The sequence below is a fragment of the Mytilus californianus genome, unplaced genomic scaffold (genome assembly GCF_021869535.1).
Source record: "Mytilus californianus isolate M0D057914Y unplaced genomic scaffold, xbMytCali1.0.p SCAF_4, whole genome shotgun sequence".
Classification (NCBI taxonomy): Eukaryota; Metazoa; Mollusca; class Bivalvia; order Mytilida; family Mytilidae; genus Mytilus; species Mytilus californianus.
This window is the reverse complement of record NW_026262690.1, coordinates 63531762-63554189: the sequence shown is the minus strand read 5'-3', so window position 1 is coordinate 63554189 and position 22428 is coordinate 63531762. Positions and strand designations below refer to the sequence as shown.

Genomic DNA, 22428 nt, shown 5'->3' with positions numbered 1-22428 from the left:
TTTCAACAAAAATTGAATATGTGGGGTTCTTTGATATGCTGAATCTAACCATGTATTTGGATTTTTTATTTGTGGACCCCGATATCAAATTGGTTCATATTGAGGTCAAAAGGGTCCAAAATAAAACTTTGTTTGATTTCATCTAAAATTGAAGTATTGGGGTTCTTTGATATTCCAAATCTAACCGTGTATTTAGATTTTTAATTTTTGGTCCTGTTTTTTAAATTTGTCTACATTAAGGTCCAAAGGGTCCAAAATTAAACTTAGTTTGATTTTAACAAGAATTGAATTCTTGGGGTTCTTTGATATGCTGAATCTAAACATGTGTTTAGATTTTTGATTATGGGCCCAGTTTTCAAGTTGGTCCAAATTGGGGTCCAAAATTAAACTTTGTTTGATTTCAACAAAAATTGAATATATGAGGTTCTTTGATATGCTGAATCTAACCATGTATTTAGATTTTTGATTATAGGCCCAGTTTTCAAGTTGGTCCAAATTGGGGTCCAAAATTAAACTTTGTTTGATTTCAACAAAAATTGAATATATGAGGTTCTTTGATATGCTGAATCTAACCATGTATTTAGATTTTTTATTTGTGGGCCCCGCTATCAAATTGGTTCATATTGAGGTCAAAAGGGTCCATTTTAAACTTTGTTTGATTTCATCAAAAATTGAAATATTGGGGTTCTTTGATATGCCAAATCTAACCGTGTTTTTAGATTTTTAATTTGGGTCCCGTTTTTTAAATTGGTCTTCATTGAGGTCCAAAAGGTCCAAAATTAAACTTAGTTTGATTTTAACAAAAATTGAATTCTTGGGGTTCTTTGATATGCTTAATCTAAACATGTGTTTAGATTTTTGATTATGGGCCCAGTTTTCAAGTTGGTCCAAGTTGGGGTCCAAAATTAAACTTTGTTTTGATTTCAACAAAAATTGAATATATGGGGTTCTTTGATATGCTGAATATAACCATGAATTTAGATTTTTTATTCGTGGGCCCGCTATCAAATTGGTTCATATTGAGGTCAAAAGGGTCCAAAATTAAACTTTGTTTGATTTCATCAAAAATTGAATTATTGGGGTTCTTTGATATTCCAAATCTAACCGTGTATTTAGATTTTTAATTTCAAGTCCCGTTTTTTAAATTGGTCTACATTAAGGTCCAAAGGGTCCAAAATTAAACTTAGTTTGATTTTAGCAAAAATTGAATTCTTGGGGTTCTTTGATATGCTGAATCTAAACATGTGTTTAGATTTTTGATTATGGGCCCAGTTTTCAAGTTTGTCCAAGTTGGGGTCCAAAATTAAACTTTGTTTGATTTTAACAAAAATTGAATATATGGGGTTCTTTGATATGCTGAATCTTACCATGTATTTTGATTTTGGACATTGGACCATAATAGGTAAATTAAAAAAATTCAAGTTCTTAGACCACATTCTTTCTGTGTCAGAAACCTATGCTGTGTCAAATATTTAATAACAATCCAAATTCAGAGCTGTATCAAGCTTGAATGTTGTGTCCTTACTTGCCCCAACTGTTCAGGGTTCGACCTCTGCGGTCGTATCAAGCTGCGCCCCAGCGAAGCATTTTATTGAACATTTTTAATGAAACAATGGCTTCATTTTGTCAACACAATAATTTATTTTGATAGTATGTATCCTACCTTTATATACAACATAACAAAATTGTTTGGTTAGAAATTGTGCCCAGTGTTTTCCAATGGATATATTGCACATTTAGTCCTTAAAAGAAGATGTTTTCATCAAATCTTTTAATTATCCAATTTTAAAGATAAACTGTTCTTGACATATTTAATTTTTAGACATTTTTAAAATACTTATACATAAAAGTAAATTAAGAGTATAACTTTTTTTTGGTTAAATTAATATACATTGTAATTTGATACTCAAGACTACATTAGGCTTTAATCAACCTACTTCTTTCTGATCAATTCAGTTGATTTTTTTTGTTTGAATACATTTCAGGATACTTCAATATCCTTGATAAAGACGAGCCAGTTTAAATTATTGAGAATGTTATTAGATCCAGCAGAATTTCAGCCCCTGAAGCCGCTTTTACTCCTTCACGGTTGGTCTTATTGCCATTCTTGCCAAACTGCCAAACAACTGCTTGATGCATTGTGGAGTGAAGAGGTAATGATAGTTTAAAAGTCTAAAAATAAAAATTCTTTTTGAGGAATAGGAGCCAGTCTATTGTAAAATGATTTAACTTAAATTTTTATGAAAGTATTAAGATTTACAAGTCATTATTTAGCTGAAATGTAAGATCATTTGGTTTGTTCATCTTTCTATGTTTTAGAAAAATAGCCTGTATTTTAAATGTTTGATAGTGATGTCTTTTTGGATAATAGTGAACATAATAAAAAAAAGGAGAAGGGTTACTTAAATGAGGTAGTACATCTGGTGAATGAGCATGCAGGTGTATGGACAGGCAGATGGATCTAGTTGTTTCTGTGCAATAACTTGCAATTATGTTGTTACTGATAACAAAATAGAGGTCATGTTTGAAAATTAAATTTTGCTGTTCAGAAATTATGGCCCTTGATTGTTTTACAATAACACTAATAAATGTAAGAAAAATATGTTTACTGTCAATCTGAAAGCCTTTTCTGTAAAGTATATTCTGGTTTTTTTTTCAGTCCTCCTGCTTTCATCCAGCATTACAGACAGGATGTAGTAAGCTTGCCTATCAGATTGATCTTATAAAATGGTGCCTGGATAAAACAAAGTATGTTATGTTATTTATATCAATAAAATAATTCATACCCTGTTATATATATATGCAGATATTTTGGATCTATTTGATTCAGAGCAGTATGTTTAAATTGACTAATTAAAAAAAATAATTCTGTAAGTTTTCAGTGATTATTGATTTAGCAAATGTCTGATCAACTCAGGAGTCAAACATCCATTAACATCATATTCTAATATAGATTTTTTTGCGGTGCTAAATGAATAGCTTTTTAACAATGTTAGCAGCTAGTTCAAACATTCAGATTCATATAAATCACAAATATTTTATATACTGGGTAATACCAAAAAACACTGAAATATAAGTTGACTTCAGTTAATATATTCATGAATGAAAAAAATTTAAAGGCATACTTAAGTATTTAAATACTTGCAAAAAAATTTACCAAAAAACTTTAAATTTTAATATGTATGTACCGGTAAGCATATATAACAACTGATACCAGAAATATTTCAATAAAATATATTTGTATGATTTATTTTTATTTAAAGCTGAACTATAGACATTTTTACACTTTTGGGTATTTTTGTTTTGAATGAGATCTGTCTCCAAATAACCATCTGGCATCATGCAAAAATCCCTTTTTATACGACCGCAAAAATTTTTTGCGGTTGTATTTTGCTATGACGTTGGCGTCGTCGTCGTCTGAAGACACATTGGTTTTCGCACTCTAACTTTAGTTTAAGTGAATGGATCTCTATGAAATTTAACCATAAGGTTCAATACCACAAAAAGAAGGTTGGGATTCGATTTTAGGTGGTTATGGTACAAACAGTTTAGGAATTAGGGGCCAAAAAGGGGCCAAAAATAAGCATTTTTGTAACTTCCAGACATAACTTGTGTGTTAGTGTATGGATCTCATGACATTGTACCACAAGGTTCCATATCACGAAGGGAATGCTGGGATTGATTTTGGGAGTAATTGCCTCAAAATTTTATAATTAGGGGCCAAAAAAGTGGCACAAAACAAGCATTTTTCTAGTTTCTAGACAATAACTTGTGTGTAAGTGTATGGATCTTTCTGAAATTGTACTACAAGGTTCCATATCACAAAGGGAAAGCTGGAATTGAGTTTGGGGGTTATTGCCCAAAACGTTTAGGAATAAGGGGCCAAAAATAAGCATTTTTCTTGTTTCTAGACAATAACTTGTGTTCAAGTGTATGGATCTCTCAAATTGTACTGCAAGGTACCATACCACAAAGGGAAGGCTGGGATTGATTTTGGGGGTAATTGTCACAAAATTTTAGGAATTAGGGGCAAAAAACAAGCATTTTTCTAGTTTCAGGACAAAACTTGTGTGTAAGTGTATGGATCTTTATGAAATTGTACTACAAGGTTCCATATCAAAAAGGGAAAGCTGGGTTTGAGTTTGGGGGTAATTGCCCTAAATGTTGAGGAATTTGGGGCCAAAAAACAATCATTTTTCTAGTTTCCAGACAATAACTTGTGTTCAAGTGTATGGATCTCTCTAAAATTGTACTGCAAGGTACCATACTACAAAGGGAAGGCTGGGATTGAGTTTGGGGGTGATGAATCATAAAGGGGTTCAAAAAATTTGGGGGGGATTTTTTTTCCTTTTTTTTCCTTTTTTTTTTCTTTAAAATTTTCCATTTTAAATTGGTTATTTCTGATTTATATATAAAAGCAAATAATAATGATATGGTTTGAATAGGTAAATTAAAATTTTTTAAGTTCTTAGACCACATTCATTCTGTGTGAGAAATCTATGCTGTGTCAAATATTTAATCACAATCCAAATTCAGAGCTGTATCAAGCTTGAATGTTGTGTCCATACTTGCCCCAACTGTTCAGGGTTCGACCTCTGCGGTCGTATCAAGCTGCACCCAGCGGAGCATTTTATTAATTATGACGTAAAATGTTTTAAATTATTAAACACAAAATTTTACAGGAACTTGTTTAACTTTAAGTAATGGGGACAAATTTGCATACAAGTGTAAATATGTCTATTTGAGTATGTGGTTTGTACATGGAATTTAATTTGGCTTATGAGTTTGATGAACCATAAATAAGCTTCCCTAGATATTGGAAAAAAATATGGTTAAAATAGGTTTACATGCATCCTAATGTTAATTGATACATGGTTTCATTGGCTTATAATGATTGTTTCTCTTTTAATGGGAAGTAAACAGGTGATATTGATTTCATGGTTCACCTAACAAACAAACAAACCAACTTGACATTAATGTACACACTCAAATAAACGAGATGTAATAAGTTTTATTCTTATTCAGACCACTTGTGGCAGAAGTTTCTTTAACAAATCAGCATCAGAGAGCAGCAGACATGTTTACAGGACTAGAAAACCATTCCGTCCTGTATGTACTTCATCAGTCTACAAGAGTTGCATCTCTGAATCAGCAGGAAGTTTTAGACATTCTCCAGAAAAGTCCATTAGAAAATGATAATAGTAAGATATGAATTTTTTTAAATGATTAGATTCATATAAATGTATCTGAACTATTTAGCTGTGGAATTTATAAAGTACAGAAGTTAATAACATTGTTTTACAAAATATTCTTGCATTTCATGGATTTATATAAAGCTGAAATCATTTTAATGAACTCCCAAGAAGTATGAAAATTGTATACATTGAATAAAAGTCTTTAGATAATTTATTAATTAAATACTACAGCTTTGAAGTGGTGTAATTTTTGTCTTTCAGTTAAAAATGTATGATATGAATTGAATATAAAATGAAATGCTAGATACCTTGTAGTCAAATACTGTTTATTTATATGAGAAAATCAACATTTAGAATATTTTTAAAAAGATGCCTGACCTAGTTTCTTGTCTTTGTATAGATATATTTTCTACCTAAAATTGTTCAAAATAAGATGAAATAAGAAGAAAGAAAAAAGTCAAAGTTACTTTACTGAATATGCATGCAACAGTTAATGAGCTAAAATAAATGAGTTTTACTCAAAGACCTGTATCAGGTAAATATTTGGAAAGAAATATAAACAAATCCAAAAAGAACATTGAGTATTGGAGGGACCTAAAATGAACTAATGTACCGTGAACAATAAAAAAAATTATTTCAGAATAAGTCTCTAAAGAACAACGTAATTTTTGGGCTTATTTGGCCCTGTAAATTCACTAAATATAAAGCATTTATTGATTTCATTACTAATCACAGCTTTTAAGCATCAAAATAAAGGTATTTTGGAAAATGTGAATATTAGGCAAGCTTTTATGACACAATTTGACTGTTATGGCATAAGCTAGATTTGTCAGATTTTTAGCAAAAGTAGGCTAATTTTTGAAGAGCGTTTTAGCTTAATTAACATAGAGCACAAACTTCACCCAAAATAAATTTTAAGCAGTGAATAGATTGACACAAAGTACACTTATTGTTTTAATACCGTTTGGGGCTATGGTTGTGCTTTATATTATTTCCAAGCATGTACAAGTCAAATAGTCAAGATTTTGCATAATTTAACAATTTTACTGAATTTTCTGTCATTTTATGACTGTATAACTCATGTAAAGGGTATATTTTTTAACCAAAACAGCATTATTCTATCAAATTACATATTCAATATTTAATTTTGAAAAACTGAAACTGAAATATATTTGATTTTAAGGTCTATTTGGCTCAAAAGCATACATTGTCCTTTAATTTACAGTAACAATATTCATTTGTTGTTTTGATATTTAAGGTGGAGGAATGAGATCAAGGGTGAAAGCTGTGACCTTTGCAGAGGACAAAGAGGAAAAAACTTCTGATAAAGAGACTGACCAGTCATTAGATATAAACATTGAGCGTTGGAGAGATATTTCTATTTTTAGCGGTTACTGTGCTGTAAAGAATGTGATGGATGCAGTTTATTTCTGTATTGATTATTCAGATAGTAAAATGACCAATCCAATTCAGAGAAAAGACTATCGCAGTCACAGTATACTTTCTAATTCTGATTCTAGTAGTGTTCAGTCAAAAACATCAAGTGAATTTATCAAATTAAACTTTCAAAATATTTATACTAAAAATGTTACTGAAAAATTAATATCAGCCCGTGAATACCTCTCAAAACTTCAACCTCTTACCTACAGAGTAGAAATTATAGAAGATATTTATTCTCTTTTGTTTGTTAATCATGAATGTATTCAGGAATCAGCTTTTTGCGAAGAATTTGACAGTGATGAAGACTTTAGGGAAGATAATTGTAGGAGAAATAATGCAGAAGAGAATTCTCGCATTAGTACTTTTTCTGAAGATAGCTTGACATCACCAGAGCCTGCTTCGCCAAGGATTGACAAAAAAGTATTTGATCTCACAAATGATGAACTTAACAGTTCATTAGCAGGTTCTTATGATGAACCATTTATGGAAAGACATCCCAAAAAAGTTGAAAAGATTAAAAAATTGTCTTCAAATTATAATGGTTTTACAGAGTTAGATAACCTGCAGAAATTTGGCAAAAACAAAACTGAAATTTCAAAAAAGGATAAAGGCATGTACAATGATAGAATAGCAGAACCACCTATAGAAAACCGTGCTTGTGAAAATGACAGTACATTTAGTACAGATAGTTCACTTGGTTTGAGCAGTGTTGGATTTTTGAACAATGAGTACTTGGTACGTGATATTCTGGACATGCTTAAGGATGCATTATTAGATTTGGAAGGAGCTTTGTTTCATGTTAGAGGCTCATACTCTGAAAAAAGTAGTACTTCAAAAAAGTCTTTTAAAAAACAAACTTGCAATAAAATTATTGTTTCTATAGAGGAACCATTAACAAACATTGTACAGTGTAGTGTTACTAAGGTATCCTTACAAACAAGGATAAGCTCATTGAGACGTTACATTCATGAAGCTAATTGGAAATATCAGTTAGTTTGTCATGAGAAAATACCAAGGGAACCGGGTGAAGTTCTGCTGGAACCAATTGTGGTTTCTATGGGAATACATGAAGAAGAAATATGTACAGATTTGATTGGACAAAAAGAGAGAAAAAGAAGATTATCAGAGAGGAGTCAAAAATGTAAGATAACATTTCAATGAATATACAATTAATTATAAACATAAATTTTCCATTAATTGAAGAATCAAAAAAATATTATGTACTTTTGTTGCAATTTTGCCAAATGAAAATAATAATTGTTTATTATTTGATTTTTCAGTATATAAAACACCTAGTCCTTTACCCCAGTTTGAGAGTGAATCCCAAGGTGGGGACAGTGGTAATGATGGTGGACGTGTCATAAAGAGAGCAAGGTCAAGAAGTAGAGGTCGTAGTCTGTCCAAAAGTAAATTCCCTGCTGGAATTATTTCCCTTATGTTGTCATCTCCTGAGACCTTACTGATAATGTGTGTGCAAAGATGTAACTATAACCAGGCATCACAAGTTACAAAGGTAATAGTGCTCAAGGTAACATGGGCTTTTTACATCCGTTACTTCCTACCAAATTAACCTCCAGGGGTTGTCAATTACGCTGTTTCCATTAACAATCAATACTTTTCTGATTGGGTTCCATTAATATATCCCAAAGAACTAGAAATTAAAGACACGACAGACACAGTTTCCTCTGCCTCATTTTTAGACTTATACCTAGAATTTGACATAAACGGTCATCTCAGTACCAGAATCTATGACAAACGAGACGATTTTAATTTTGAAATAACTAGGTGCTTTATGATATTGGTCAGTTTTGCATTCTCAGTCTAGATCCTTTATGATATTGGATGTGTTAATATATTGGTTAAGGTAAGCATTCTCACAAATTAATCTGTAAAAACTTCTTGTATTACTCTGTTGGAAGGAAATGTGAGATACAGTAGTTTTAAATTGCTGTTTCAAATGATGTTTCATACTTCATAGGAAAATCACACAAGCTTCAATCGAAAACAATTCCTAGTTGTTTTGGAAAATAAAGCTGATATTTGTGAGGTTTATATAATTTGAAAAAAAAGATAAGAGGAAACAAGAAAAAGAATTTTAGCTTGATTTTTGCCAATGAATATCTATGTGTTTTTAGTTTTAAAGGCCTTACCTTGAAATTCTTGAAAGATGAAATAATTTATAATTATTTAATTTGAAACCGCTCAAAGCTATATATTGTTTTAATGCCCATTTATGTTATTGTTACAATAAAAGATCGTATGCTTAAAGTGGTTTGAAGTAATTACATTGTTGCTTGAATATGATTTATATTATAAATTTTGTTTTATCTTATAGTTGATGAAACTTGAAGATAGGCCAGAAGCTGTTGAAGTCAGATTTGCTCAGCGTTATACCTCTGCTGTTAAAAAGTTACACAGTCTCAACTTAGGGTTACAAAGGACAGTTCCAGCCAATCCAGGTCAACTCAGTTTGAAAGCACTAGGTTCAGTTGCTGCTGCCGGTGTGGCTACTGTATCTGTATCAAGTGTTGCAGATGAACTGTTATCTCTTCAAAAGTTACCCAAAATACCTCATCCAAAATGTCAGGTTGTTCAAACATCTAAGTTAGACAAATGTTTTAAACAAGAGAACTGTCCATCTATGATATTATTTGATCTTTTATGCACTGGATGTAGGTCATGGGAAATGTGCAATAACATGATTGATGCTATAAGGTCAAGGAGAACAAACAATGGTTCAGAAAAATCTGAAAATAGAAAAACTACAAGATCTCATTCAGAGAGAGGAGATAAAGTATCACATCGATTAAAGGATTTATGGGAAATTACTGAACAATTTGAAACTTTGCTTCAACTTGGTTTGGATCTTGATGGACATCAAAAACAGTTTTGTATAAAAAATGTTCTTAGTACTTTCTATAAACACAGCATACAGGCTCTACTGAAAACAGCTACTATTCCAATATATTCTGAGAATGCCAATTCGTATGCTAAACTTCTTACAGATTTGAAATTTTCCATAGATAAAGTTGAACACGTGTTTCAGATATATGGGAAACTTCCTTTAGAAGGACAGATACACAAATCTCCAAAGACTAGTCCGTACTCAAGTCCCAATTCAAGAGGTAGTCCGAGAGCATCTCCTTCAAGTCCCAATTCAAGAGGTAGTCCAAGAGCATCTCCCTCAAAAAGTGGTGATGCTATTCTTTCTGATAAACCAGTTATCCATAATGCCATGAAGAACTTAATTGGAGTACTACAGAATGATTTGCCACCAGGTGGACTTTCTCGTTTGTTTGTTAGGTAATAATTTAGTAACATCAATTTTTTAAGTTTTTATTAATGATATAGAAAACTCATTACAGTAGAGATCATTTATCTGTTTCCTTTTTTGTTCAAAGTTGTCAAGATTGAAAAAAACTGAAAGTTATTGAAATCTAAATGTGTGACTTTAACTCATATAAAACTAAGGTAAATTTAACTAAATCATGTTGATTTAATTTCAACTGCCAACAGTTCTGCATGACTGTATATTTTCTAAATCATATTATGGTATTGTGTGAGTAAAATGGTCCACCTTCTGTAAACATAATGTTTTTCACAATAACTTAAATTAATGTTTACAGATCATACTACATTGTATAAATGATTAGTGGAAATATATTATATCTGGTATTTGGATAGGAGTTATTGCCCTTGACAGACATATTTTACTCATTTTGTTGTTTACTTTAAAAAAAAACCTTCTCCTCTGAAACTTCTGGGCCAAATGTTACCAAACTTTAACTGGATGTTCCCTAGTGTATTTTCTTGAAAAATTGTATGAGGGGATTTGATCCTTCACAAAACATGGCCACTGTTGCTAAAATAGAACATTTCAAATTGCAGTTTTTGTCTGATATCTCAAAAACTAAGCAGTTAGGAATAAAACGATCAGCAGGTCAAGGTTGATCACTGGCAAAATTTTCAGAAAAATGGGACAATGCATTTAGGAGTTATTGCCCCTGAAATGTCAATTTTCAGTAAATTTCAAAGTTTAGACTAATATCTCAAAATATCATGCATGAGTAGAATTTATCAGCCAGTCAAGGGTTATCTCCTGCAGAATTTCAGAAAAATTGGATGACCCATTTTGGAGCTAATGCCCCTGAAATGTCATTTGTTTTTTTATGAATTTCAAAGTTTTTGGTTATTATCTTGAAAACCAAAACAGTTAGAGAGAAAATGTAACCAGGAAATATGCGCAGAACAATAAGAGCTTCAAATAAGTCAGCTTGGCAGAAATCGTCAAATGTACCCTTATAGAGTTACTGCCTTTAAATGATTTTTAGTCTTTTTGCATTTTTTTAGGAAATTTTGTTGATAAAGAGAATCTTTCCACAGTAAAAAAGTTCAATAAAATATGACCTATAAGTAAATCAATATGGATGCATCATCAATTGACTTCTTATAGGAGTTATTGCCCATGAAAATCATATAGTACTCTTTTTTTGTGTTTTTTGTAGAAACTATGTAGATAGAGAGAAATTGTAATAATCAAAAGTGTTCAGCAAAATAAGATCTACAAATAAGTCAACATAGCAGAAATTGTCAATTGACCGCTAATAGGAGTTATTGCCTTGACAGTTGGTTTAAATTATTTGCAATGAATGAAAAAAATAAATATCAAAATGGCGTATTTTATACCAGCTGAGCAATTCAGGCACTTGGGAACCTCTTGTTTGATCCCTTGTCAAAAATAAAAAAAGGTGGCAGTCTCAATCTTTAATTTTGACATATTTTAATATAAAGAGATTTATTTTTAGTTTTATTTCTGATTGATAGGACTACATCTAAAGAAAATATAACCAACAGAGACTACCTACAGAATTTATATGACCATTTAAAAGGTTTAGCCATAGTTGTAGCAGAGAATGAAGCAACATCTAAGGGTAAGTTAGTAAATTTTGTTTGTACATGTATACAGTATTTTTTTTATTTCCACTGCTGTATATCTTAGAGTTTCTTAAGTCAAAAGGCTAACAGTTTATGTGCATTTAATGATACAATTTAATAATAAACAATTCAAAAATAAAACATTACTTCATACTTTTCAGTTTTGTATCCTTGGGTTACTGTCTTATATCAATATACCCCTCATCATCAGTATATTCAAATTATACATTATTACTGGTAAATAAAATATTCAACAGCCTTTCAGAGTAAAACTCCCGATTAATATCACTGTTCAATCATCAGAATGCAGATGACAAAGAGTAGAATGGTTGAAATGTCTGATTTATTATTCCCATTTAATAAAAGTGTTATGAACAGGCTGTTTCTGTATTGCCCTGTTATAGATTCTCGATCAGCTATATTGGCCCTTGACTCTTTGAGTGTTGTATGTCAATACAGAAACAGCCAGTTAGTAACTCTATAGCATTTATCAGGTCAGATTTTTTAACCAATAAAAATTGAAAAATTTCCCGATCATTTTTGATTATAAGTGGCTTTATATATCCTATGTTGTTTGTATTATTTTGATTGAATATTATAAATATTGTTACTGTCATATCATTTCAGAAAATTTTGTGTTACCAAAGAATTATTTTAAGATGTTAGATGAAGGGCCAATCTCTACCTTAGGAAGACTAATGTTTTCTAAGAAGATACCACCATCCAAGTAATATTATCTATTAAAACTCTTCAATGTAAAAATTGAGTCAGGCAAGTTTTGCCTATTACTTTGTGTCTATATTCAAGCATTATAAGCAAAGCTTATCAAAAGTAGATTATTCATCTACAATAAATGTATCCTATAATGCATATGCTTAGCTTAGAAGTGGGGAAGATTGTATTCTTCATAACTCATGTTTTAGATAACTAAAAGGAAATTTGAAGAAAAATAAAACTGTTATGGTGAAGAGTTATTGATCAAAACTGACAAAGATCTATTATATCTAACTATTTTACTGTTCAGGAGAGAGTTAACTTGTCTTTCTAGAGTTATTGAGGACTATTTTTTACGACTTAAATCATTGTATACATTCATTTCCAATAAGTAAAATGGGTTTCATGTTTGCATAATAAATCATGATACCAACACTGTTCAGAACCAATTTGATTACAGTTCAGATTCTTTTATTAGTTGTTTTTTTTATCTACATTCGGCTGATCATTTATAAAACATATCAGAATTAATGTGTTTTTTAATCTGTTTCAGATTAGAAAGAGTGGCAAAGAAACTGAGTTTAAACCTAAACCATATAATAGTACACAGCTGTTGTCCTAAGATTCCCAGTAAACATCTGCCAGCACTAACATCAGGGTTTAGACTCAATAGTATGCACTAATTGGATATTTGACTTCGTTTAATATTTAAGTATACATTTGGAGATAATTTCTATGTGACAGCACTGCAGAAACAAAATAAAAAAATGTACACATGCAAGTCAAAAACTCAGACCAAATGCAAATGTTTGTCTTTTATATCATTTCAATATAAAATAAGGAGATGTGGTATGATTGCCACTGACACATTTTTCCACCAGAGACATAGATGTAAGCAACTGTAGATCAAGACTGCTTAGTCCATTATATTTTTACAACATATTTTCTAATGATAATATTCATACATTTTGAATCAAACTTCAGTTCATTATTTTTGTACTCACTGAATTCTGATTTAAAAAGTACATAAGAATTGTATGTACAAAAAGAAATAACCAGATAATATTGAAATGCATAATTTTATTTCTAGAGGTAATTGTAAAAGGTTCACACTTGGTGATGAATCAACTAGTTCCATTCCAGCGAAGAAATACTGTCAGTAACCCTGAATCAGTGGTTAGAGAAATCATGACAAAACTGGTATTCCTAATGAAAGGTTGGTATAGTTGATCTGAGTACAGACCACTTTTATAATAATCCATCAAAGGAAAGATAGTGATGTGCTGCATTGATCATTCCGGGGTAAAGGATAGTTTTGAAAAAAAATTCACATAAATCCCCATCCTCTTGAAAAATTATTAAATTTGTGATTATGATTCATCTGTAAGAAAGAAATATTTCCAAGAGAGTTTTGTTCATCCATCCATTACTGGTAACTTTTTCACAACACTTGAAATATTTTTTTTGGATTCTGATTTGATTTTTTTAGAACATATGGTAAATCCAGTTTGGAATATATGTTTAATATGATTGGAATTTACTTATTTGTATCTATTCCATTCATTTACAGGCATGAAACAAAGGAGTGCAGTGTAAACATCAGTGAGATACCAATCTAACAACATAATAATTACATTACATGTATGTTTCACTAGAATTCGTTAGTTTGATTGGCTAACGACAATCATCCGTCATTAAAAAATTAACCTGCATATCAAAATGAAATTTTACATTTGTGATGACACACAGCATAAAAATGTAATTATAAGAAATGAATGCTTCTTTTGTAATTTTATTGGGATGTAAAAGTGTTGATCGTGCACATATTTTTAAAATGAAGCGCTTCTGCACTTCATATAAATTGTGCAGTCAACACTTTTACACCCCAATAAAATTACAAAAAGAAGCATTCATTTCTTAAATAAGACCAGAAAAAGTATATCTTATCTAGAATTTTTTAGAGTTTGTTTCTTCATTAAATCAGAAATCTTTTTTTTAATTTGATTGAATTTTTAGTTTATTTATTTTCCAGACATTGCTAAGCAGAACAATGCAAAAGGAATATTTGAAATATCAAGTGCAAAAATGATGATAAAAACAACAGAGTTTGCTGACATCATTAGCTCTACACAGAAGTTGAATGGAGCAGATCTCGATAAACTTCAATCAAAGGAAGACAAAGTGTCATTCTTTGGAAACTTGCAAAATCTCATGTTTATTCATATGTGCTTATACTTGATAGATGATGTTGTAACAAAATTGGTAAATATTATTTGAAAAAGAAAAAAGTTTCAGTAACAAAACACACAGTTATGAAATGAATTAAGATAAACTTTTACTTCATTTCTGAATGGGTACATTTATTATTGAGAATTTAAAAAAAAATAAAAGACTTAACCTATGTTGATAATAAACTATGAAGCTTATTGTTTTGAATTTGCTTCTGATTTTCATGTTTCCATATAAAAATATTCAATTGGAACTAATAAAGCTGGATTGGATAGTATTAGCTCAATTAAGATAAGCATAATGTCATAAATAGGAATAATAAATGAATATAAAAAGCACACTTAAATGATTTTTAATTTCTGTAATCCAGAACCAAAACAATGGTACACATGGCAATATAGAAAAACAAAAAATGTTTTTTGGTTTCTCACGACTTACCTTTCTTTATGAGAACAATTAAATAATATACACCAAAAGTTGATCAGTTAAGTTATGGCTATAAATGTATGTACTTGCAATTTAACAGGAAGAAGACAATGACACAGGGGGAGATAAATCAGCTATGTGTTTTACAGATTTAAAACTGATTGATCAGCTGTTACATCTCAATATGTTCAGTTATCATCTGGGTCAGATGGGTATTGTCAGGTTTGTTTAAAGTTAATTAATTAATGCATCTTTGCTCAGTTGGATAGCTTTCATTCAGAATTTTCAGGTATTATACAAATTCATATAACATTTTCACCAATCCAATACAGTCCTTTCATTTATATTTGCATTCTGGCATATTCTAAGAAGCATGTATTAAAGAGTAATGATATTTCACCACAGATGTCTTCTTGTATAATACTTTGCTGTTCAGCAATTACAGATAAAGTATTTTCTCATAGGTTTTTCAAGGCACAAAATTTATTTTTAAAGTTAGAACAGAATACAAAACAATACAATGAATATATGTTTTAATGTTTGCATTTGTAATGATCAACCATTTATAAGCAATAATAATGGGAGATTCATTGATGTGATTGTGGTACAATAATAAAAGAAAAGATTAAAAGCAAGTTACATAATTGCAATTTTGCTATTAATGTGCACATTGTGTTCACATCTGAATTTACAGTATACTCAATATTTTTTATTTTAGTTTATTTGACGTGAAGTATTTGATAAACAGAAATGGACTGTTACCACCATCTAAATGGAATGGTCTGTTGGAAAACAGGATATTAGGTATAAATATATATTTGAAAATGCTAGATGTATTCAAAATTATGTAAGAGATCTGACAGCTTTATTTAGAAATTGAGAAATTTAAGTTGGTGTGTACAAGTCAACATAAAGTGTAAAACAGAGAAAAATGTGTCTGGACTAAACCATATGATAAACAGGTAAATGAAAAACTTACAAAAAAAATAAAATGCATAATGACAGATCCAGAATTTTTCAACAAATAGTGGCCTTAACTATTTGCCCACCTCTAATCTTCCCTCTATGATACAAGATTTTATCAAGTGCTTAAAGTTTATGCAAAATGACCAATTTAATGATAAGAATAAGATCTCCACTTTTACCATAGGGGTGAGACGCTGCAAGGATATTATAAATAAATGTTTCTTGCAAAATAAACATTGGAGATGTGATCACATTTAAGTCTAAACATTTTACCTAAACTCAAAGAAGACAAACCTTCAAAAATTTAAAATAACAGCATGCACATGTATGTTGACATCTAATTTGTTTGTACTGATATCCATTGTTTCCATGAAAGCAATAACATAAAAATCACATTCTGACAACCAAAATTGAAAGTTAAAAGTCCATTAAAATTTCTTAACTCTTTTTAGTTGAAAATACAGACATTTGTAAGTATAAACACTTTTCAGGACACTTTGTAAATGATTTTTCCCCAAAGCAAGCACAAAATTGTTAATTCAGCAGAACTAAGTGATATGTACTCCTTTTGTTTACTCATTGATGATAGGCAATAAATTTGTTTTCTAGAACTAGACATTGAAGATCCATGGAACAGATATATTCCTTCTCCAGACCCTAGAATATTGTTTGTAACGACTAACTGTACAAATCTGTCACCTGCAGTTCAGGTCAGTAGATATTATTTTCTAATTTATGCTAAGTCAGCTAAAACAAAGTTTGTTCATCCCTGTTGTGTTCTTGCACAAATCAACTAATGCTCTGGTCAAAACATTTCATTTTCTTTCATTTGTGACAGCTTTATGTTAACTTCTATTGTGTCAAGAATACATGTTCAAAAGTAATTGCCTTTGACGATAAACAAGCAACTACCAATCAATAAATGAAAAAGTGATATATTATTGTTGTTGGATACTAAATGAACAATAGCCTGGTTATATTACAGACAAGTTATGGGTGAAATGCCTAAGTTAAAGTAAAATGGATATCTCAGAGGTGGTGATTTATTTAAAGGGGCATTAGCTGTCAAATTCATGTTCACCGATTTGACTCAAATTCTTATATTTGATTTATAACATACTAAATGGTATATCCAAATTACAAAATGTCTAAAATAAACAATTAACAATGCATGGACTCGATAATATGTATCAACATTTCGCGTGTATTTTTGTCTAGACGCCATCTAATTAACCATAGAGATGACCTCCGAAGACTGCCGACGGTTATATAATCCCATATAAACATAAATATAAATATAAACAGATAGTGACCACATGCAATTGGATTTTTTCTTAGTCTGTTTGATTTCATATTGTAGGTTAAAAAGTATGTTTATTATCATTTTTACCTGTATAAGAATGATCATTGTTTGTGGATAGAATGAGTCAACCAAATGGTTCGTCCTTGTTTCACTTTCAATGTTGACATTCTTTTCATTTATAGCTGAATGCATGCATAGCCCATGTCCAGCTAAGGGGTTAAACTGAAGGTCACATGAATACGGATTCAATGAGGTCAAATTATTCACTTACAAGAGAATTATTCATCAGCGATGTTTCTTAGCTTATTTTGACAAAATTAAACCAAATTGGCTTCTAAAAGTGAATAATTATTTCACTATTTCACTTTCATTAATTATTGAACAAAAAAAAAATCACATATTTTTTTTTTTTTATACCTCGTAGCTAATGCCCCTTTAAATGTTTTGAATTTGTTTGTTGTAGATACTGATACCAGAATTACTGAAGTCTCAGTTACAGCTAGCTATGAGAGGTTACCTTGACGATGGTGTATCTGTTAACAAAGACAATAGAAAGGTAAGATATTATCAGTTACAGTTAGCTATGAGAGGTTACCTTAACGATGGTGTGTCTGTTAACAAAGACAATAGAAAGGTACGATATTATCAGTTACAGCTAGTTATAAGAGGTTACCTTGACGATGGTGTATCTATTAACAAAGACAATAGAAAGGTAAGATATTATCAGTTACAGTAAAACTTGAGGCTTATTCTGAAATATATATACATTATATGTACATTGTCTGAAAATATATAATTTATTTGTACGAGCTAAATAGAAACAGGTCAAAAAGTGAGGCTTGCCGAGCTTTTTCCCTCTTTTGTAGCAAGTACAAAAACATTTTATATTTCTGACAATGTACCGGTACATGTATTGTTTTTATCCTGCAATTTACACCCGGCACTTGAATCTTTAGTTGTTTAAATCCAAATCATTGTCTCTGATTTTTCTAAGAAATTGACATAGTTTAAATGCAGACCATGAAGAGGACCCCAAAATGAACAGTTACACAAAAAGAAATATCCTCATTACCGCTTGCTCAACATAGAAGTGGGGTAACAGGAGACTTTATTTGTACAAGTACAAATAAAGCAAAAATGTATGTGTGTACCTGTTATCTGTACAATACATGTAATTGGTTGATTGCAGGATAAAAGTAAATATTTAATCATTTTGAGTCTCAGTTTACTTCTTTGTCACCATGTTCTAACATATATCTCATAATTTTTTTACATGACCCACAAACTTAGATATTTTTAATATAGAACATATTTGTATTTATGGCTACATGCAAACAGAATTTAATTGCAGGGATCATTGCACTTACCATTTACATGTGAATCTAGAAAATATGTTATTCATTTATTTTTAACAAAACTTTTCATATATAAATATTATTCTTTTTTTTGTTAGGTTACTATTCCTCAGCTCTTATTGTGGTATAAACATGACTTTAGCCACCAGCAAGTTCAGGAGTTTAGTGCAGAAAATGAGGGAATTATTCACATAATAGCAGGTCACATGACTGGACAACAGCAGACATCACTCCAAGAATTGTTGGAGATAGATAGAGTTCATTCATACTCAGGAGAAAATATTGGTATACATTATATTTTGAAATTTTCAAATAATATATCCGTCAACTAAAAACCTTACCAAGCCATAATCTTGACACACCATGATGACGGAACAGGAATAGCATTTTTGTTTCAAAAAAAAAAAATTGGAAATGAATTAACAATAAAAACTACTTGTGGTTTATATGCAATAAAAAATACAGTCTTGTCCCTTGAACAAAAATACTATAAATATATAAGATATTATAAAGCCCAAAATGTATGTGACAATACAGAATAGAATCATTAAAAAACCATGAAAAAAATCTCATTTTGATATTTAAATTTGGCTACCATTATTATCAACCAGTTCTAAGTTGTCCCAAATAACCTTTGTGTGATCTTACAACTATTTTTTGGTGAGATTTAATTGTAAATAGGTTGATATCATGCACATACTGTACCTGAGATAATAATTTTAAACATCGAAAATATAATTCTAAGTGATTTAACATAATTTTCAGATGAAACTGGAAGAAAAGAATTACCATTCAAAGTTGAAGAACAGTCAGTTAGAGAAGAATTTCTAGTTGCTTTTGATAATACACATCTCTTACAAAATCAGATATTTACAAAAGGACATAAAAGAATGACTTCACTACCAAAGAATATTGATTTGTCTATAAGTAAATCAGTGACAAGTAGCACATCAAGTTTTGGTAAATTTGCTCCAAAATATTCTCTTACTCCAGCAACATTAGAGTATGTCAAGTCAGAATGCCCTCTAGTGGCGACCTTAGTTAGTTTAGTTTGTGATGATGAACTTGATGACATTGATCCACAGTTTGCAGAAGATCATTTTTCTGGAAATGAAAATTTAAGAGGAAGGGCACCTTCTGAAATAAGTCTTGTTGATATCAGAAGTTATCGTTATCAAAAACTAACGGACAGTTATCCCTCTTTGAAACGTCATCTGCAAAACTATATTGTTCCAATTGCTGGTTCACAGGATGAGGAAATAATTAAAAGTCGTGACCCAGTGTTGAAACTAATCACTAGTTCAATATCCGATAAACTAAAAGCTTGTATGCTCTGCCTGCATTGCAGCCAGCCATTCCAAGATGTTGTAAAATCTGTCTTGAATTCATTAATAATAGATTCAAAATGGCTAAAAATTCTGGAAATTTTGCAAAGTTTTCCTTCCACAGTATTGCAAAATGATCCAAAGTATGCAGCTTTGACAGAGATATCATTAGAATGTATAATATTTCACCGCCTTTCTCAAACACCATCACCAAGCAAATTGGTAGCAGATGAGATTTCTAGTGCTTTAAAACGATTCAATGATTGCACAAAAGCTTGTCATATACTTTTATCAATATATAAAAAGCTTCCATTGGATATAGTTCAGGATTTGTTTCATTCATTTGATAATGTTGATATTGATAACCAATTGAAAGAAACAGTTGCCACAAAACTAAAAGAAATAAATCTGTATATAAGGGTGAGTTTTCTGTTAGTTACCGAGATTGAATAGTAAGAGAATAAGATGTTTTGTGTAAAAATTAAAAAAATTGGAATGTAAGAAACAGACTGACAATAAGATTTTCTGTTAAGGTTTGAAATGAATTAACAGAGGGATAAAATTATATTTGATTATACATGTACTCAATGCAAATTTGTTGAGAGTAAAAAAATTCTGTAAAATGATTGTATTTCTGGATTAGCTGAATATATTTTAGATTTGTTTCTGGTAATTTCAACTGAATTTATATTGTTATCCTCAGAACTTCAGGACCACCTCAGTTGTCTAGTGTTATCATGCTAGCTTGAGTGCGGGAGGTTGTGAATTCAATCCCCGGAGGGATCAAACTGAAGTCTTTTTTTGTTTAAGTCTTCTTTAAGTATTATTACTTTGCAATTACAATTTAGCATTACATATAGTTGTAATATGATCTCACTTTTACTAATTTTCTTAAAAATAAGAAAAAAATTAACTGATTTTGACTGTCTTAAGTATGTAAAGTCTTTTTATAGATAACTGAGTGTGCCAAAACTTTACAAGTAAAGTTATCAATGTCCACAGACTTCCAACATCCTGGAGACAAGGGAGACTACTACAGTTTTTTGGAAAGGTTTAATGATTGGAGAAACATAATGACAGTTATTGCCCCTGATGAAGTCTTTACAATATTGCTGAAAGCCAAAGATTATGAAACAGCTAAAAAGTGGTGCCATATGAAAAATTTCAGGAAGAACCAATGTATGGTATGCTCGAATTGATTCCATCTTTTTAGTTTTCCTGCTATGCAAGAATACAGTTATGACATTATGTTATTTCCAATTCATATTGGGAAGAACATTACCATTTAATATTAGAATTTTAATTGGATTTTAGGTTATTGTTATCATTAAAAATTAAAGATTTTATACATTTTTCTAAAAGTAAGTGGCATTACACCATAATTCTGTAAAATTTAATCAAACTTGAGCCTGTGTTTTAAGTGTATACCCATTACACAGTTTATATGCGATATTTGTTCATAAGACAATATCAACTTGTTAAATTTATTCCTCAAACTTCATACTGTTAAAGATTTACCTATTTCAAATTTTCAATCCTAATTTCCTTGTTAGATCTTTCTACAAATATTTTTATGAAACTTGTGACTCACTTAATGTCTGCTTTTCTAACAATACCTCGCCAGTTATTGATGAAATCTATTTAAAACTCATGCATATATGTAGGACTCAGAGGTTTGATGGGGACGCTGAAGTGCAATGGTCACGCTGAAGTGCGATGGGCTGTTGGCTAATGTGTGATGGTCTTTATTACACATGATGGCTAGTTTAAAATCTATAGATATTCCATTATTAGGCCCATGAGAAGATTTTTCCAATAGTGAGTAGATAAATTTGCATTTGTTATTGTAGACGAATGTCCTTAGATTCAGTTGCATACTAAATGAGAGATCGTCCTCTTATTAACTTTTAAACACGAAAAACAGCTAACAAACAAATTGAATTTTACATTGACATGAAAAGCATTGAAAATATAGTTTATATAGTCCATTGCACTTCAACGTTACCTCCATCGCACTTCGGCGTACCTATCAACAAGATAGTGTTACAATGCCACCATCGCACTTCAGTGTGACCAAAAACACACTTCAGCGTCAAACCATCGCACATCAGCATGACCATGGTGGTTCAGAGTCTTACATATATATTATTTAGAACCATCATAGCAGTAAATCAACACAATGGATTATTTTAGTACCTCTGTAAGGTGTGAGTTTTTTTTATGTAAATGTTATTGCTAGTTAATGTGAATCGAAATTTCTAATTCATATCCATTAAAGTTTTGTCAGATATCTGTGTTGTTTTTTTTTATCCCTCCTGAGTGTTACCTATTAAATAAATCCTCTTGTTAATGAGTCTTAATACCTACTAATATTTTATTTCATTTTAAAATATTTCAGACTGTTGTGGAAAGACAGTTGTTATATTTACTGAATGGGAGAATGGTGGATACCACAAAAGCTTTTCTCGTAAGTACATTATATATATATATATCATTGTTAATTTTTTGTCAAGCAGCTATAACTTGTAACAGGTTAAGAA

General features: G+C 30.6%; 1 protein-coding gene across 2 annotated transcripts in view; it reads left to right on the top strand.

The window, feature by feature from the left end:
• Positions 1 to 22428, top strand: part of LOC127698597 (zinc finger FYVE domain-containing protein 26-like) — a 78887-nt gene that overhangs the window by 15488 nt on the left and 40971 nt on the right. For both annotated transcript variants that reach the window (XM_052202125.1, XM_052202124.1), the window contains exons 5-23: positions 1986 to 2153; positions 2660 to 2748; positions 5026 to 5201; positions 6454 to 7776; positions 7916 to 8148; positions 8971 to 9938; positions 11460 to 11566; positions 12198 to 12297; positions 12838 to 12956; positions 13375 to 13500; positions 14317 to 14546; positions 15040 to 15161; positions 15658 to 15743; positions 16515 to 16615; positions 17672 to 17764; positions 18662 to 18848; positions 19329 to 20308; positions 20842 to 21072; positions 22287 to 22355. In XM_052202125.1, coding sequence (XP_052058085.1) covers positions 1986 to 2153; positions 2660 to 2748; positions 5026 to 5201; positions 6454 to 7776; positions 7916 to 8148; positions 8971 to 9938; positions 11460 to 11566; positions 12198 to 12297; positions 12838 to 12956; positions 13375 to 13500; positions 14317 to 14546; positions 15040 to 15161; positions 15658 to 15743; positions 16515 to 16615; positions 17672 to 17764; positions 18662 to 18848; positions 19329 to 20308; positions 20842 to 21072; positions 22287 to 22355 — 5508 coding nt within the window. The remainder of the gene's footprint in view (positions 1 to 1985; positions 2154 to 2659; positions 2749 to 5025; positions 5202 to 6453; positions 7777 to 7915; positions 8149 to 8970; positions 9939 to 11459; positions 11567 to 12197; positions 12298 to 12837; positions 12957 to 13374; positions 13501 to 14316; positions 14547 to 15039; positions 15162 to 15657; positions 15744 to 16514; positions 16616 to 17671; positions 17765 to 18661; positions 18849 to 19328; positions 20309 to 20841; positions 21073 to 22286; positions 22356 to 22428) is intronic.